Source organism: Salminus brasiliensis, chromosome 13 (genome assembly GCF_030463535.1).
Source record: "Salminus brasiliensis chromosome 13, fSalBra1.hap2, whole genome shotgun sequence".
Classification (NCBI taxonomy): Eukaryota; Metazoa; Chordata; class Actinopteri; order Characiformes; family Bryconidae; genus Salminus; species Salminus brasiliensis.
The window spans coordinates 3,990,711-4,007,528 of record NC_132890.1 but is presented as its reverse complement, the minus strand read 5'-3'; the positions used below and the strand labels follow the sequence as shown (position 1 = coordinate 4,007,528).

At 45.1% G+C, this 16,818-nt stretch overlaps 1 protein-coding gene across 10 annotated transcripts in view; it reads left to right on the top strand.

Annotated features, from left to right (window-relative positions):
• The window catches only part of frmd4a (FERM domain containing 4A), a 173,535-nt gene that overhangs the window by 81,817 nt on the left and 74,900 nt on the right, over window positions 1-16,818 (top strand). For 4 of the 10 annotated variants that reach the window (XM_072695793.1, XM_072695792.1, XM_072695798.1 and 1 more), the window contains exon 1: window positions 7,457-7,755. The exons of the other annotated variants lie outside the window; for them this stretch is intronic. In XM_072695793.1, coding sequence (XP_072551894.1) covers window positions 7,630-7,755 — 126 coding nt within the window. In that variant the 5' untranslated portion in view covers window positions 7,457-7,629. Of the gene's footprint in view, window positions 1-7,456; window positions 7,756-16,818 lie in introns of those variants that run through there. 10 annotated transcript variants of the gene reach the window in all.

The window sequence follows — 16,818 nt, the reverse complement described above, 5'->3', positions numbered from 1 at the left end:
ATCCACTGCAGCCACTGCAGCCACTGTATTCACTGCAGCCACTGTATCCACTGCAGCCACTGCAGCCACTGTATTCACTGCAGCCACTGTATCCACTGCAGCCACTGCAGCCACTGTATTCACTGCAGCCACTGTATCCACTGTATCCACTGCAGCCACTGTATCCACTGTATCCACTGTATCCACTGCAGCCACTGTATCCACTGCAGCCACTGTATCCACTGTATCCACTGTATCCACTGCAGCCACTGTATCCACTGTATTCACTGTAGCCACTGTAGCGCTATATGTATGCTATAAGTACAGTTGAATTAAGTCAGTATGTAGATGTTAGTGCTGGAAACCCAGCAGGGGGTGCTCGCCTTGTAATTTGTGGGACTTCTGGTGTCCCACCGTTGTGACGGGGTAACCTTGGCGCCATAATTCCATCATTCTGAATGGTGGCTGATTTACTGATTATGACCTCTAAGCAGTCCTCTCATCGGCCATGCTGATTATTATGGGGTGTTATGGGTATTGTCTGCTGTGGGGTTTTACAGTTGTTGAGTTCTTTTAAACAGTCAATCAAACACAATTCTGCCATTCATCCCCAGACAGTGAGGCTCTGTTGATTGGCCTCAGTAAGTTCCAGGCTCGAATTTGAACTCTTTAAAAATGGTGTCTGAGTGCTCCCTCTCTCTCTCTCCCTCTCTCTCTCTCTCTCTCTCTCTCCTTCTCTATCTCTCTCTCTCTCTCTCTCTCTCCTTCTCTCTCTCCTTCTCTATCTCTCTCTCTCTCTCTCTCTCTCTCTCTCCCTCTCTCTCTCTCTCTCTCTCTCTCTCTCTCTCTCTCTCTCTCTCTCTCTCTCTCTTTCTCTCATTCTCTCTCTCTCTCATTCTCTCCCTCTCCCTCTCTCTCTCTCTCTCTCTCTCTCTCTCTCTCTCTCTCTCTCAGTTCAAATAAGTTCAGTTCAGCCCTATTGCAGTGACCATATTTAGCATCACCATTCAATAAGTTCGTGTCGTTGGAGCAACCAGAGTAAACATTCAGACAGTCAACCCCCCCCACACACACATACACACCCTCGCTCTCTCTCTCTCCCTCTCGCTCTCTCAGTATGAATGAAGCAAACACAATCTTTAAACGACTACACCGTCTCCCTCTCGTCCTCTCATGTGCCTATATACACATCAGCCATAACATTAATACCACTGACAGGTGGTGGCAAGTGAACATCATCAATTATCCGGATCGGATCACAGTGAGATTTCACTTGCCTGCATCAAAGGCCAGATGTAAACGCCCTGAAGACGCACTGGGGTCAGAATACGATCAGATCACACATTCGGAAGTGGTTAGGGACAGATCCTGTCCACAGTAATACAGTGGATCTATGCATCTCCCTCTCTCTCTCACGCTGTGTGTGTGTGTGTGTGTGTGTGCAGTAGTGCTCATTTCCTGGTAGATGAGAGCAGTATTACAGGGTTTGTTCCCTTTGTGGTTTAAATAGTCTGATAGAGCCGTGACGGGAATGCGAGAACCATCTACTGTTCCTCCGCGTTGTGGAAGAACCATGTTCTATGACTGTGGAGCACCTTTGGAAGGGACTGACCACTGCATACCAGCAACCAGGGGTGTTCCTGGTATGCAGTGGTCAGTACCTACCAAATGTGCTGCAAGGAAGGACAACCACTGAACCGGGAACACACGGATGGCTCACGGATGCTCATGGAGGCCCCACCTCACAACTCACAGGACTCCATCAGGACACCTCCAGAGAGCTTGTGTAGTCTATGGTTCGACGGCTCAGAGCAGTTTTGGCGGCACAAGGGGGCTCTGAATGCCACTAAACTGGGAATTCATTGATTTAATTAATTCATAGATGTCATTCCCACTCCGTCCCGTTCCGAGTGGGGTTCCGAGTGGGGTTAGAGTGTTCCTCCAAAAACAGGATACGTCTCCCGAAAAAGCACCAAGAATGTTCCTAAGCCAAGAACATACAGGGCTTTGTGTGAGGAGATAAGAGAAGAGAATGGGTCATTTCACACACTCACACACACACTGGAACAGACCAGTCATAGAACATAAAATGACATACACACACACACACACACACACACACTGACTCATCCTGGTGTTTCAATAGTCTATTCATGGCACTGTGGGGGTGTGGGGGTGTGTGGGTGGCCGAGTGAGTTGGAGAGAGGGAAGAAGTGTGTGTGAATATTTTGCATGGCTGTGTTATATTTTGCTGTGTATTAGACACATTAAAATGCCAAGCCCTCCCTATTTCATCATAACGATGTGTGTGTGTGTGTGTGTGTGTGTGTGGCTGCCTCCTCCACACTCCTGTGGGTTTGTGCTTTTATACCATAATCCTCATACATATTTATGCTCACGGAGGAAATCAGGAGCAGAGGCTGATTAGCCTATATGCAAAGTGAAGTAGGTCAGTGTGCACATACACACACACACACACACACACACATACACACACGCATACCACACACACTTCAAACACTTTTCAAGCTCACAGCTGCTGCGAAAGCCTCTCCTCCACCTCTGTGTCTTCGGTGTTCTCTATGTCTCTATGCCTATGTACAATGTATGTGTGTGTGTGTGGAGAGAAAGTGTGTTCCCGAAGACTACCATGGACTAATATGCTATACACTGTATGGACAAAAGTATTGGGACACCTGCTCACTCACTGTTACTTCCGAAATCAAGGGTATTAAAAAAGTTTGATCCTGCTTCTGTTGGAGTAACTGTCTCTACTGTCCAGGGAAGAAGGCTTTCTGCTAGATTTTTGAAGGAGAATTGCTCTGAGGATTTTATTGCATTCAACAAAAGAGCGTTAGTGAGGTCAGCTCACCTCATCCCCAACTCCTCAAATCCCAAATCCCAAACATATTGGACAGAGCACCATCAACGTCATTCCAGAGAACACAGTTCTTCCACTGCTCCACAGCTCAATGCTGGGGGGCTTTATACCCCTTTAGCCCACGCCTGACATTAGGCAGCATGGTGCCAATATGTTCATGTTTATCTGCTGCAGAGTCCCATTATATTGGCAACACTTCTCTACAGGGACTAAACAAGCTGTATGTGTGTGTGGGTGCATTTGCACATCTAGGCCAGCAATAGGTATCACTTAAAGTTGCCTAATGCGTTCACTGGATGGGGTGTCCACAAACATTTGGACACATAGCGTATATTCTGACACAATAGACTAGCTTATATATTCACTGTGAGTGTATATATAAGAAAAGTGTGTGTGTGTGTAGTAGTAGGCCTTGTGTGTGTGTATGCATGACCTATTTACCTCCATTGCATTCTCCAATCATTATAAGAGGGGAGGAGTGGGTGTGTGTGGAACATTTCGCAGTATATGAACATGTCAGTGTGATTATTCTGGTTCCTGTTAAAAGTCTATTAAATGTGTGTGTGTGTGTGTGTGTGTGTGTTTGTATGAGTCAGTATGTAAGGTTACTGAATACCGAGGCATTTCCCAGGGTCCCTTAGAGCGCTCTGCTCACACACACATACATTACACACACAAACCTGGGAACAGTCTCTGAGTGTCCAAATATTTGAACTTCTCGATCTCGCTCTCTCACACTCACACATTCGACACTTCCAAACAACAGTGAGTGAGGATCGTAGCCCATAGGAAGTAGCGAAGGGGAAGGAATCCGAGAGGATTCCACTGTAGGCCAACTTGCAGAACAATAGAGCAGCATGGTGTGTGTTCTGCTCTTTTGTCTGGGATTGGTTTAGATGTTAGATGTTGGCAGGAAAGTAGTTGACAACACAGCCAAGTCGGATCCTGTCAGATCTTGCTGTCACCAGTCTTAGCTCCGTAAATACACGGCTAAATAGGTCTCGCCACCTGGCTCTCGAAATGCATCCAGATCTTCTCCTGTCTGGTGTGGTCTAGAACATGGTATGACTTACTTCAGTCCATTAACACTAACATACATTATTATTTTGGGCTTGTATTGACTGAGATTGACATTGGTAACAATCCAAGTCCAGTGTTTGTTAGCAATGTTTGTTAGCCTAGCATCTTCAGCTCTAAACTACAGAAGTAAACACCAAATATCAAGTGTCTCGGCTGATTGACTGCATCTGGTGTCAGCGATCAATCATGGTCATTTAACCATTTCACCAAACTACTCCTTTAAAGCAACACTATGTAGCATGCTGATGCTCCACTGACTGTAACAGGGGGAGAACGGCGTCTCCGTCATTCCCACTCCGGGCCAGAACGCTGCTGCTACTGCACTGTGAAGGTTTGGTGGTGGAGCTGCAGGAGAAGAACCTCTCTCAAGAACTGCTGTGTGACGCTGCAGAACCCATAGAGTCATATTAGTGTAAAATCCTGTAGTGTTACTCTACCGCCTCAGCCCACATGCTTCTCTACCTTCAGATCAAGCTTCTGGAGCTCTCAGCTTGTCCAGAAATGCATGTGTACTTCTGTCCACGAGGGGTGATACAAATCAGAGCGTGATTTGTATTTGCGGCAGTGGTGTCAAAGTGAATTACCGTCCCAAACAGTAGGGGGAGCCCATGAGCACAAAATACCAGTCCTCACATAATGCTGTTCACAGTCCCATGGTTTTCAAAGGAGATGTTGCACATACACTATGTGGACAAAAGTATTGGGACACCTGCAATCAAGGGTATTAAAAAGAGCTTATTTCATCCAGAGAGTACTGTTGCGCATCTGTGTCAGCAACCTAAAGCAGCTGAATGCATTCATTACAAGGGGTGTCCACAAACATTTGAACATATTGTGTGTGAACAAGATGTCTATATCTCTCTCCCCATGCTTAGCCATGTTATTTACGTGAGGTAGTTATGAAAGGGGTTGAATGGGTCTGATATGTTTAGCTAATCAGTCTGTTCTCTCTCTTTCTCTCTTCCTTCCCCTTCCCCTTCTGTCCCTCCCTCCTCACCTCTTCTCCATGCACCTTCATGCCTGGTCTCCGGTGTAGGTGAGTACATGTTCCATATTAATATAATGCCCTGATGATCTTTTGCCTGGGTTGCCAGTGTGTGAATTAATTGGCACTGAAAGCTTGAGTGGTTGGGCTGCTGAGCGAATGAATGCCTCTATTGCAGTGTTAGCAGCTCCGTATGTGAGGCATCCATGGTACTGTGCTCCGCCTGAGCACCACTGGCTCTCATTAGCTTCCAGCTGCAGCAGCAGCCAACATAGGCTCTCAAGGCCTGGGTGGTGGAGTCCCTGAGTTTGAGAGTCAGATACAAACTACAGCAGTGCTTGTGTGTGTGTGTGTGTGTTTGTGTTGTGTGTGTGTCCAGTTTTGAGCCTTGCCAGCGGCTGTCTCTTCAAATCAGTCAAAGTGCATCTTAATCGGACCTCATAATGATTCAGTTCAGATGCGATTCTTTAGAAAATGATTCAGTGCATGATGCAATCAAACATTTCTGCACAGTTTGATCTGATTATTTGGACTGCATTGATGTGCAATCCATCAGCCAATACATTAAAACTATTTTTTAATATGTAGTATTTTGACAAAAGTATTGGGACACCTGCTCGGTCATTGTTTATTTGGAAATTGAAGATTTTACATGAGAGTTTATCTTGTATTTGTTGGAGTAACTGTCTCTACTGTCTATGGAAGAAAGCTTTCTACTAGATAATGATTCAGTTCAGTTGCAATTCTTTAGAAAATGATTCAGTGCATGATGCAATCAAACATTTCAGCACATTTTGATCTGATTATTTGGACTGCATTGATGTGCATTAAAACCACCTGCCTAATATACAAAGAGTTCTCTGAGCGATGCCACTGAAGAACCCCCTATTGTGATTAACTGAGATGTATGTGTGTGAAGAACCTTTTAAAGAACCCGTTTAAAGGTTCTCATTTAAGATGACTTAAACAACCCTTTGGAGCACCTTTATTTTAAATAGTGTAGGTCCCCCTTGTGCCACTAAAACAGCTCTGACCCATCAAAGACATGGTCTACCACAGGTCATCTTAAGAGGTCTTGTGGTATCTAGCACCCCAGGATATTATCGACAGATCCTTTAAGCCCTGGAAGTTGTGAGATGGGGCCTCCTAAAGCATCAGGGAGCCTTGGGTGCCCATGACCCTGTCTCAAGCCAGTTCACCGGTTGCCCTTCTGTGGAGAACCTTTGGTAAGTACTGACCACTGCATACCAGGACTGTGTATGCACTCTCTTGCTCCTTCATGTCCCCACTCTACTGCGGTCAGCATCCGCTGGTCATCTACGATCTTGCCCTGTGTGATTTTGATGAAGCATGTGGGGTCGAGTCCTGCATCATTATATGCGACCCCAGCATCAATATGCTCTATGAATCTCTCTCCAGACAGGAAGGGCTTTTAATTAGGGTGCAGAGAGTTGCCGACACTAGCCAGCTTCGTGGCTCATCGATTGAGGCTTTCTGTTGGATTGCAGTTCCAGATAAGGAGTCGCGCACTCTGAATAAACAGCGAATGGAAATCAGCGAGATCTGGGAACGGGAGCCTGCTTATTACTTGAGCACTGAAGGAGCACTGGAGAACTACTGACCTTCCCCCAGCAGAACGCTGAGGTGCAGCTGTATCGACTGTTTCTACAGCTCTGCACGCCGTATAGACTATATGTCCAAATGTTTGTGGACACCCCTTCTAATGAATGCATTCATCTACTTTAAGATTGCTGACACACATGTGCAAATGCACACACACACAGCTTGTCTAGTCCTTGTAGAGAAGTACAGCCAAAAGGCACCATGCCAAATGTCAGGCGTGGGTACAGCCTAAAGTAGCTGAATGCATTCCTTAGAAGGGGTGTCCACAAACTTTTGGACATGTAGTGTATGAGTGTTACATGCTGTATGGCACCCTGGCTAGTCCTACGAGAATATTAAACGTACTGATATTATTCAAATGGACGAGTCTGTGGACCCCCTGAAGGGCGGTGCTTTGCGTGACCACACCCCACTACCCTGAATGATGCCTGGACAGACTGTACAGACGTACTGTTCTCTATAAGAGTGGACAAAAATACACAGCATGGCTAAAAATGGTGATACCCTCTCAAAACACACTGTAAGTTCTCCATCTCCACCGGGACAGAGCAGACGCTCCAGCAGAGGACCTCCTGAAGGTCCTTCTAAATGGCTGCACGAGCAGGAATCCATCCTCAGGGGAGTCCAGTGCTCTGGTCCAGATGAGGAGTTCTGGTCCTCATATGGAGCTGTGAGAAACTGGAAAGCTGGAAAGTGACTGTAGCTTTAAAACCAACAAGCAGACAGAGGAGGCCGGGGGGTGGGGGGGACGGAGCTGGTACTTTTCGAATGTGGGAATGTTTGTGTTGGGAGCTGTTACTCTGGGAATTCAGCGATCAGAGTAAGGGGGAGAGAGAGAGAGAGAGGGAGAGCGAGTCTAGAGGGACAGAAGTGCAGGACAGAGTGACACAGAGGCTTCATCACTCTCCCAGGGGGCGTTTAGAGGAGCGTGGGGAAGCATGGAGAACATGAAAGGAGAAGAGAGCGTAGGCCGCGATGCCTGAGGAGCAATACCTGTTCATACACACCTGGACTGGAGAGGGATTACCTGTCCGCTGCAGCTGTGGGGTTTTGTGTGTGTGTGTGTGTGTGTGTGTGAGTTATGGAGGCTGTGCTTTTGAGTTTGGAGGAGAGTGTGTGCGTGCGGCAGAGCGTGCTATGGGACCTGACGTCAGCCGCTCTGAGGAGACTGAGGCACGCGCCGCTACTGTATAACGCCGTCTACCAGGTATGACCTTTCCGTGGGCAGCACTGGAGCTGTTTTATGAGTTTCTTACACAGCCATGTGAATAAATTAGGACACCCCATCAAAACCTTTTGTATTTTTTAATATGTAGTATTTTGACAAAAGTATTGGGACACCTGCTCGGTCATTGTTTCTTTGGAAATCAAAGATTTTAAATGAGAGTTTATCTTGTATTTGTTGGAGTAACTGTGTCTACTGTCTATGGAAGAAAGCTTTCTATTAGATTTGGGAGGAACATTGCTTGATGGATGGATTTGATTGCATTCAGCGACTGAAGACTTGAAGAGTGAGGTCAGGATGTTGAATGATAACCAAACCACCTCATCTCAACTTCCCACCTTATCCCAAAAGTCTTAAATTGAGCACCACCACCATCATCATTCTGGAGAACACAGTTCTTCCACTGCTCCACAGCAGCTCCATGCCGGGGGGCTTTACACCCCTCTACTAGCCCACGTCTGGCATTAGGCATTAGACAAGTCTCCAACAATTTAAAAATGGAATCACAGGACCTTCAGGTTGCTCTCAACACAGATGATGTGTGAAGGTGTGTTTAAGGTTGAAACCCAACATCAGGGCAAGACTGAAGATTCCTCTGTCGCAGAAGTCCTGGTCTTAGTCTTAGTCTTAGGAGTTCTCTGGTAAACATTAGTCTTTTTTTCTTCATATGACTGTAATTGACACATATTTGCTGTAGATGTGATGTCGTGTTAGCATCAGGTGAATGAGTTTGGCCGTGAGCCATAAATCTCTTTCATGTGGAAAACAAATGCAGCTTTAGGCTGTTGTTGTTCGGTTGTGCTGAGCGCTTTACAACCCGCTAATAGTTAGAATTCAGGTCGTCCTTAGGACGTTTTGTGAGCTTTACAGAGTATTAGCGTTGCTATGGTGGTTTCTAAGGGTCTGTCTCACGCACATAAACAGCTCTCCACAGGAGCCTTCAACTCCATCTACCATAGATCCGTGTATGTGTGTGTGAGAGAGAGCGAGAGAGAGAGAGAGAGAGAGATCAGTATTCAGGCTATGCCTCTCCTCTACCTTCTCACAGTGTGAGCAGAACACTGCTCAGCAGAACCGGCCACACTAAACAGTCCCAGTGTTCTCCAGTTCAGGATGGACAGGCCCCGGCAAATGATGCAATTACAGGGGAAAGATGGCGATGTCCCAGCGGGATGTTTCAGCTGACTGATGCTGTGGTTTATCCAGCACTTAGAGAAAGCAGACATAGCAAATCCGGCTGAGATATGGATTCTGGCAGCAGGAGGTCAAGGTTTAGTGTCTCAAAATAAACACATATTTACTCAGACTTCTGACTTAATATCTCGAAATAATGACTTATCTGGAACATAATGACTAATGACTTAATACTTCAAACTTCTCAATCTTTTGATTTATCTCAAACTCGTTATTATCTCAAGCTTTTGACGGATTATCTCAAACCTTTTACTTAAGAAACCCTATTATCTTAAGATCTTGACTTAGTATCTCATACCTGTAACTTATTATCTCTATCTATTTAATTCAATATCTCAACATAATGACTTATGACTTATGATGCAGAGACTCACACTTCTCAAACTTTTGACTTATCTCAAACTTGTGACTTATTATCTCAAGCTTCTGACTTAGAATCTCATACTTTTCTCAAACATTTGACCAAGTTTCATAAGATTCATTTCATATGACCTTGAATGATCTCAAGATAATGGCTTATTATCTCAAGCTTTTTAAGTTATATCCCAAAATCTCAGACTTTTTACTTATTATCTCAAGCTTTTGACTTTTTTCAAACATTTGACCTAGTTTCATTAACTTTTGGCTTTGAATTATCTCAGGATAATGGCTTATTATCTCACGCTCTTGACATTGTATCCCAAAATAATGACATCTCAAACTTTTATCTAAATGTCTTAAAATAATTACTTATCTCAAACTCTTGACATAATATCTCAGATATATAGGTGTGAAGTCAATATTGTGAGATATCAAATCAAAAGTATGAAAACAATATTTCAAGATGCTTCTCAAAGACTGCCCAGTCGCAAGGCTGGCAAGTATGTCCACAGATGTGCAAGCACATACACACACACACACACACACACACACAGGGGGAGGGGCTGACATTGTCTTATAGATGCCTTTTAACTTGTTGTCCATTGAGTTGAGGAATGTACACTGTGGGGTAGAAAGATGTGTGTACAATAAAAGGAAACAGCCCCCACCCCCAGCCTCCCTCAAGACGGCATGAACTTTGACCACTCATAGACGTCTAGTTGGCCAGAGAGAGAGAAACACTTCTATTGACCCATGGATCAGTCTTCAGAAAACCAGTGTTTGTGTAGCAGACTGTATACGTATCTGTATCTTCACTGTTATCAACAGCCTCTTTCTCTATATACACTGTCTATACACACACACACACCTTTAGCTGCTTCTTCCTTTCTAAACAACAGCTCTCTCTATGTCTCTCATACTCTTTCTCTATGTCTCTCTCTCTCTCTCTCTCTCTCTCTCTCTCGCTCTCCTTCCTTTCTCCAGATTAATCAGTTTATTGGTCTCTAAAGTTCAGCTCGGCCCAGTAAAGCCTATTCTTTTTCTCTCAGCTGCACAACCCACACCCATAGAGACGCTTTTGTTGTGTGTGTGTATCCTGATGACAGGTCTGTGTGTGTGTGTGTGTGTGTAAGAGAGAGAGAGACAGATTTTGTGCTTGTCCTATCACTCATCACTTCAGAAAGCATGTACTGTACGTCCCAGCTTCCTCACACACACCTGTTCACCTCACCTCACCTGTTAGAACTGACGTCCGTGTGTGTGTGCGTGTGTGTGAGATCTGTTTGATCCGCTGAAAGCTTTAGAATTGGAGAGATAAAGCTAATGGTGGCCTCCTTTCTCTGCTTCACTTGCTTTAATGCAGCCTCCTTTCAGACTGCTACAATAAGCAGAGCAGAGGCCCTTTCTCCAGTCCTTTGGCTGTGAGGTGTGTGTGTGTGTGTGTGTGTGTGTGTGTGTGTGTGTGTGTGTGTTTATGTGCCCATGCAGTATGACTGTTTACTAATGTACAACAATCAGCCATAACATTACAACCACTGAGATCTCCAAAACATCAGGCAGGTCTTGTGGGTGCAGGTTCCCCGTATGCATTGGTCAGTATCTACCAAAAGTGCAGCCAGTGGGTGAACCTGTGACAGGGTCATGGGGCGCCTGAGGCTCACTGATGGCCATGGAGGTCCCACCTCACAACTTACAGGACTAAAAGAAGGATCTGCTGCTAACGTCTTGGGGTGCCAGATAACACAGGACACCTTCAGAGGTCTTGTGGAGATCACTTTGGTGGCACAAGTGGGACCTGTATAATATTTGGCAGGTGGTTTTAATGTTATGGCTGATGGGTGTATATCTATTGTATATTACTGTGTGTGCCAATCACAGTCACATGTTTCGATGACTCAAAAATTAATGTAACCCAATTGAAGTACCTAATTTAATTCCAGATAATGCTGATTGATATTCATTTTGATATACGCTATATGGACAAAAGTATTGGGACATCTGCTCTCCTGCTTCTTCTGAAATCAAGGGTATTAAAAAAGAGCTGATCCTGCTTTTGTTGGAGTAACTGTCTCTACTGTCCAGGGAACAAGGCTTTCTTCTAGATTTTGAAGGCGCATTACTGTGAGAATTTGATTGTAATCAGCAACAAGGGCATTACTGACACCCCACCTAATCCTCGACTCCCCAAGTTATGCCAAAAGTGGTTGGAATTGGATGGAGCACCACCATCATTCACCATCAACACCGGAGCTCAAAGCTCTAGGCCACGCTGGGCATTGGGAATGGTACCTGCAGAGAGTCCTATTCTATTGGCAGTATGCCTCTACAAGCACTAGACAAGCTGTCTGTGTGCTTTTGCACATCTGTGTCAGCAATGGGTGCAACCTAACATATCTGAATGTGTACATTAGAAGGGGTGTCCACAAACATTTGGACATACAGTATAGCAGTGTACCATTCATTAAACTAGCCAGCTGACACCACCTCCCTCCCCCGAGCTGGACTGTGAGTGGACTGTTCCACTCCAGAGTGTGTAGAGCGCGTCCCTGGTTGACAGGTACGCAGGTTCCCACAGGCCGCGTCTCTACGCTCTCTTCAGCTGCTTCAGGCTGCCGGTTCTCCCGGACCCTGCTGGGCTCCGTCGCTGCAGCGCTTTTATTCTGGGCTGTCTGGCATGAGCAAACTCCCAGAACGCACTGTCTGCCTGCCGGGAGAATACTGGACTGCTGGAGAACATTCACATTGGAAACTTACACACACTCACACACTCACACACACTCTTACAACACAGCTGTATTTATCAGCCATGGGATTTTCCCAGAACACATGTGGAATGTGCACATGCTTATGCAGCTCTTTTCTTTGTTTTTCCTCTCATTTTCTTCATTGCGCTTAATGTCCAAGTGTGTTTGGGTGTGTGAGAGTGAGTGAGAATGTAAGTGTGTGTGTGTTTCTGTGTGTTTTTGATTGGTTGATAATAGATTCTGGTTCAGAGTCCTGGGATTGGTCGATGTTTGCATGCACGTCTGGACGTTTTTCCTATCACATTTCAACGAGCCTCGGTTCTCTAAAATATGGAAACGTTGCAGGAGAAGAAAACAACGTTCTTGAAGGAACAGTTCGGACAAAAAGTAACCGGACATGACTGATCACTGACCCCAGATACAGTCAGTCGGCCAGGACATGTTTGGTATCTGATATTTGCTTCTTTTTTTTCAGTTTAGAATAAGAGATGCTAGGCTAATGTTGCTAACAGACACTGGCTATAACTATTTCTATTGGTCCGTACATCATAACATGCTCACACGGTATCAAAAAAGCAGCTAGTATAGTATTTTCAAATGATACACTACATGGCAAAAGTATTGGGACACCTGCCCATTCACTGTGCCTTTGAAATCAGGGGTATTAAAGAGTCGATCCTGCTTTTGTTGGAGTAACTGTCTCTACTGTCCAGAGAAGAAGGCTAGGGGCATTGCTGTGAGGATTTGATAGATTGTATCCAGTGACAAGAGTGTTAGTGAGATCAGGATGTTAAATGATCACCACCACCACCCTACCTCATCATCCCCAACTCCCCAACCAGATGGGGCACAACCACCATTGTTCCACTGCTTCTCAGCTCAATGCTGGGGGGTGTTATAAAACCCATTAGGCATTAGACATGGTGCATGTTCTCTACAGGGACCAGCCAAGCTGTGTGTTAGAAAGGGTGTCCACAAATATTTGGACACATAGTGCATATAAGAAATCGCTCTGTATGCCTGCTGATGTCAATGAAGTGAGAGAATTGTAGCCTAGCAGGAACATATAGATTGAGCTGTGTTGATGTATGCATATTTATGAAAGAGCTGACCAGCGGCAGAGCAGCGCTGCGTTTGACTGAGAAGAAGAGATAAGCAGAGAGGCAGAACTGCCTCTATCTGTGTGTATTTCAGTCTGTTAAAGTAGCTTATAAGCTTCTTTGCTGTTGCTGAAATCTAATTTCACCAGTAATGTGAGAATATTCCACGGTTTAGCAGTGAGCTAAATTCCTCAAAATTAAGCCACGCATTCTCCCACACAGACACATCTGTGCTGTACTCAGATGTTCTACCTTTAGGTTCCTTAAACGTGGCTATTTTGGGCAGTTTATGGAAAGTCTATCATGATTTCCTTCCACAAGAACACACATATTCACCATTCCTTTATACACAGATCAGCCATTACATCAAATATTACGTAGGCCAATTCTCGGCCACCCAAACAGCACTGACTCGCCAAGACACTGGACTCCACAAGACCTCAAAAGGCATCCTGTGACATAAGCAGCAGACTCTTGTGAGGTAAGGCCTCCTTCAATAAGCTTATAGAGTCTATGTCCCTGTTACTGTCTCACTGGGAGTGTGAAGAACCTTTTAAAGAACCAATTTAAAGGTTCTCATATTTAAAAATGTTTGTTTATGGAACCAAAACAAAAGTGGTTCTCAATGACTCATTTTTAAGAGCGTAGATGCCCCTCGAGCCACGAAAACAGCTCTGACTTGTTGGACTCCACAAGACCTCTAAAGGTGTCCTGTGGTATCTGGCACCCCAAGACATAAGCAGCATATTCTATAAGTCCTGTAAGTTGTGAGATGGGGCCTCCTTGGGCTCCCCTGACCCTGTCTCAAGCCAGTTCACCTGCTTGCCCTTCCTTGGAGCACTTTTGGTAGGTATTGACCACTGCATACCGGGGACACCCCACAAGACCTGCCTGATGTTTTGGAGATGCTCTGTCCCTCAGTGCATCAGTGCTATTCACTTCATCTGTCAGTGGTTTTAATGTTATGGCAGATTGGTGTATATTCAGTAATACATAATACATATGATGTGTATTCCTGCTTTCATACTGGGCATACTGGGATTGAGAGTGTACCAGTATAACAGGCTCAGTGCATCAGAGCAGATTAGTGTACACTCACACTCAAGCCAGCAATTCTATGAGATGAGCATGTAGTGTGTGTGTGTGTGTGTGTGTGTGTGTGTGCATATGAGCGTTTCAACATTGAGACAGAGTAATCTGGTGGGATTACAGTCAGTGCCATGTGATTAGTGTTTAGTATCCCACACACATGCATACTGTCATCTACAGATCACACACACACACACACAGGAAATCCCCTGTGTTAATATAATGACCCTGAATATGTAATATGGCTGATACTTGTATGCATTTATGTAATATGATTAAACGTCTAGACGCTGCAACAATAACATCACAGTAGATTCTAATAAACGGTAATACTGTAAAATACACCTTTCTAAATATGTCCAAATGTTTGTGGACACCCCTTCTAACTAATGCATTAAGCTACTATAAGTTGCACCCATTGCTGACACAGATCTGCAAATTTACACACACCCACACAGCTTGTCTAGTCCCTGTAGAGAACCACTGCCAATAGAATAGGACTCTCTAAAGCAGATAAATAAACATGACTCTATTGGCACCATGGTGCCTAATGCCAGACGTGGGCTAGAGGGGTATAAAGACCCCCAGCATTGAGGAGCTGTGGAGCAGTGGAAGAACTGTGTTCTCTGGAATGATGGTGGTGGTGGAGCTCCATCCAGTACTTTTGGAATGAGTTGGGGAGCTGGGGACGAGGTGAGGTGGTGTTCATCCAACATTCAACTAACAATACACTCTTGAAGCTGAATACAATCAATCAAATCCTCACACCAATGCTGCTCTACAATCTAGCAGAAAGCTTTCCTCCCTGGACAGTAGAGACAGTTATTCTAACAAAAGCAGGTGAAACTCTTTTTAATACCCTTAATGAGCAGATGTCCCAATACTTTTGTCAATGAAATGTTTGTTATGACATTAAAAAAAAAGACTTGACTTGACTTGAGATTTCCTGAGGAATGTCATTTAATTTATTTGTGGTAAGGCCTGGAAACTGAGAGCACTGGTTTGTGTGTGTGTGTGTGTGTGTGTGTGTGTGTGTGTGTGTGTGTGTGTGTCTTTAGAATTAGAACAACGTTTATTTACACTTAAAATCCCTTAAAAAGTTCAGCAGAGTTCAAGTTTCGTATTTGTTCAGTAAAGGCCACCTGTTTGGTCATGAGCCTGACCTCATCCCTGACCTCTCCTGATTACTGAGAGAGCGGGAGGGGAGGGACTGTTCATCACGTTCCTGTTTTATTTGGAAAATAAAGCAGTTATTTAGCTGACCTGTCCCAGAGCCCAACATGCACTGCTCTCCATCCACACACACATGAAAAATCAGCCATCATCACACACAATTACACAGTCACACAGTTTCTGACCCCCCTGGAACCCACCACGTCACTTCAGGTTAAAGACAAAATCATGAGGCATTGATTTATTTATATTTATTTCAATATTTAATCTGAACACACTTCACTCCATTTCCTCCCTGCAGGAGCACGACCCAAAAGAAACAGTGTGTGTGAATTATTCACACTGCTCACGCAGTAACTGCTGCGGTACAGGGTTCTCACGGGCAGCGGCAGCAAGACCGCCTGTTCACTTGAATCAGAAGAAGCAGAAATCAAAAGTACTGAATGATGCGCAGACCATCGATTGGTGCAGGACTGTCGCGATTCACTATATGTCCAAATGTTTGTGGACACCCCTTCTAATGAACACATTCAGCGACTTGAGTTACACCCATTGCTGCTGACACAGATATGCAAATGCACACACAAAAAGAGCTTGTCTAGTCCCTGTACAGAAGTACTGCCAATAGAATAGGACTCTCTGCAGCAGATAAACATCATGAACCTGTTGGCACCATGCTGCCTAATGCCAGGCGTGGGCTATAGAGGGGTATAAAGCCCCCCAGCATTGAGCTGTGGAGCAATGGAAGAGCTGGAAGTGTTCTCTGGAATGATGGCGATGGTGCTTCATCCAGTACTTTTGGGATGAGTTAGGGAGTTGGGGATGAGGTGGGGTAGCCTCGGTCCTGATTTGGCCTTTCCCCCTAATAAACGCTGCAGTCATGCTGTTGAATGTTGTGCCACTCAGTCCGACTAAGGGGGGGCGTGTTCCAGCAGGAGCGTGACGTCAGTGCATACCCTCTATAGTCACACCAACATGCTGGTACTCATAGAAAACTGCCTTTGGGTCTTCCTGCTGCATTGCGCTAATGTAGCTCCTGAATAAGGGGCATTCCAGTAGAATCTGAGCCACTTTGACATGGTAGGCCGAGACGACTGGGTCAGAACATCTCCAAAACATCAGACAGGTCTTGTGGGGTGTTCTCGGTATGCAGTGGTCAGTACCGACCAAAAGAGCTCCAAGGAAAGACAACCTGTGAACCTGCGACAGGCTCATTAATGTGATCCTTAAAGGATCTGCTGCATGGGGTGCCAGATACCACAGGACACCTTCAGAGGTCTTGTAGAGGTCCTGTCTTAACGGGTCAGAGCTGTTTTGCCGGCACAAGGGGGAGCTAGACGTTATTAGGCAGGATAGGTTTAATGTTATGGCTGATGGATGTATGT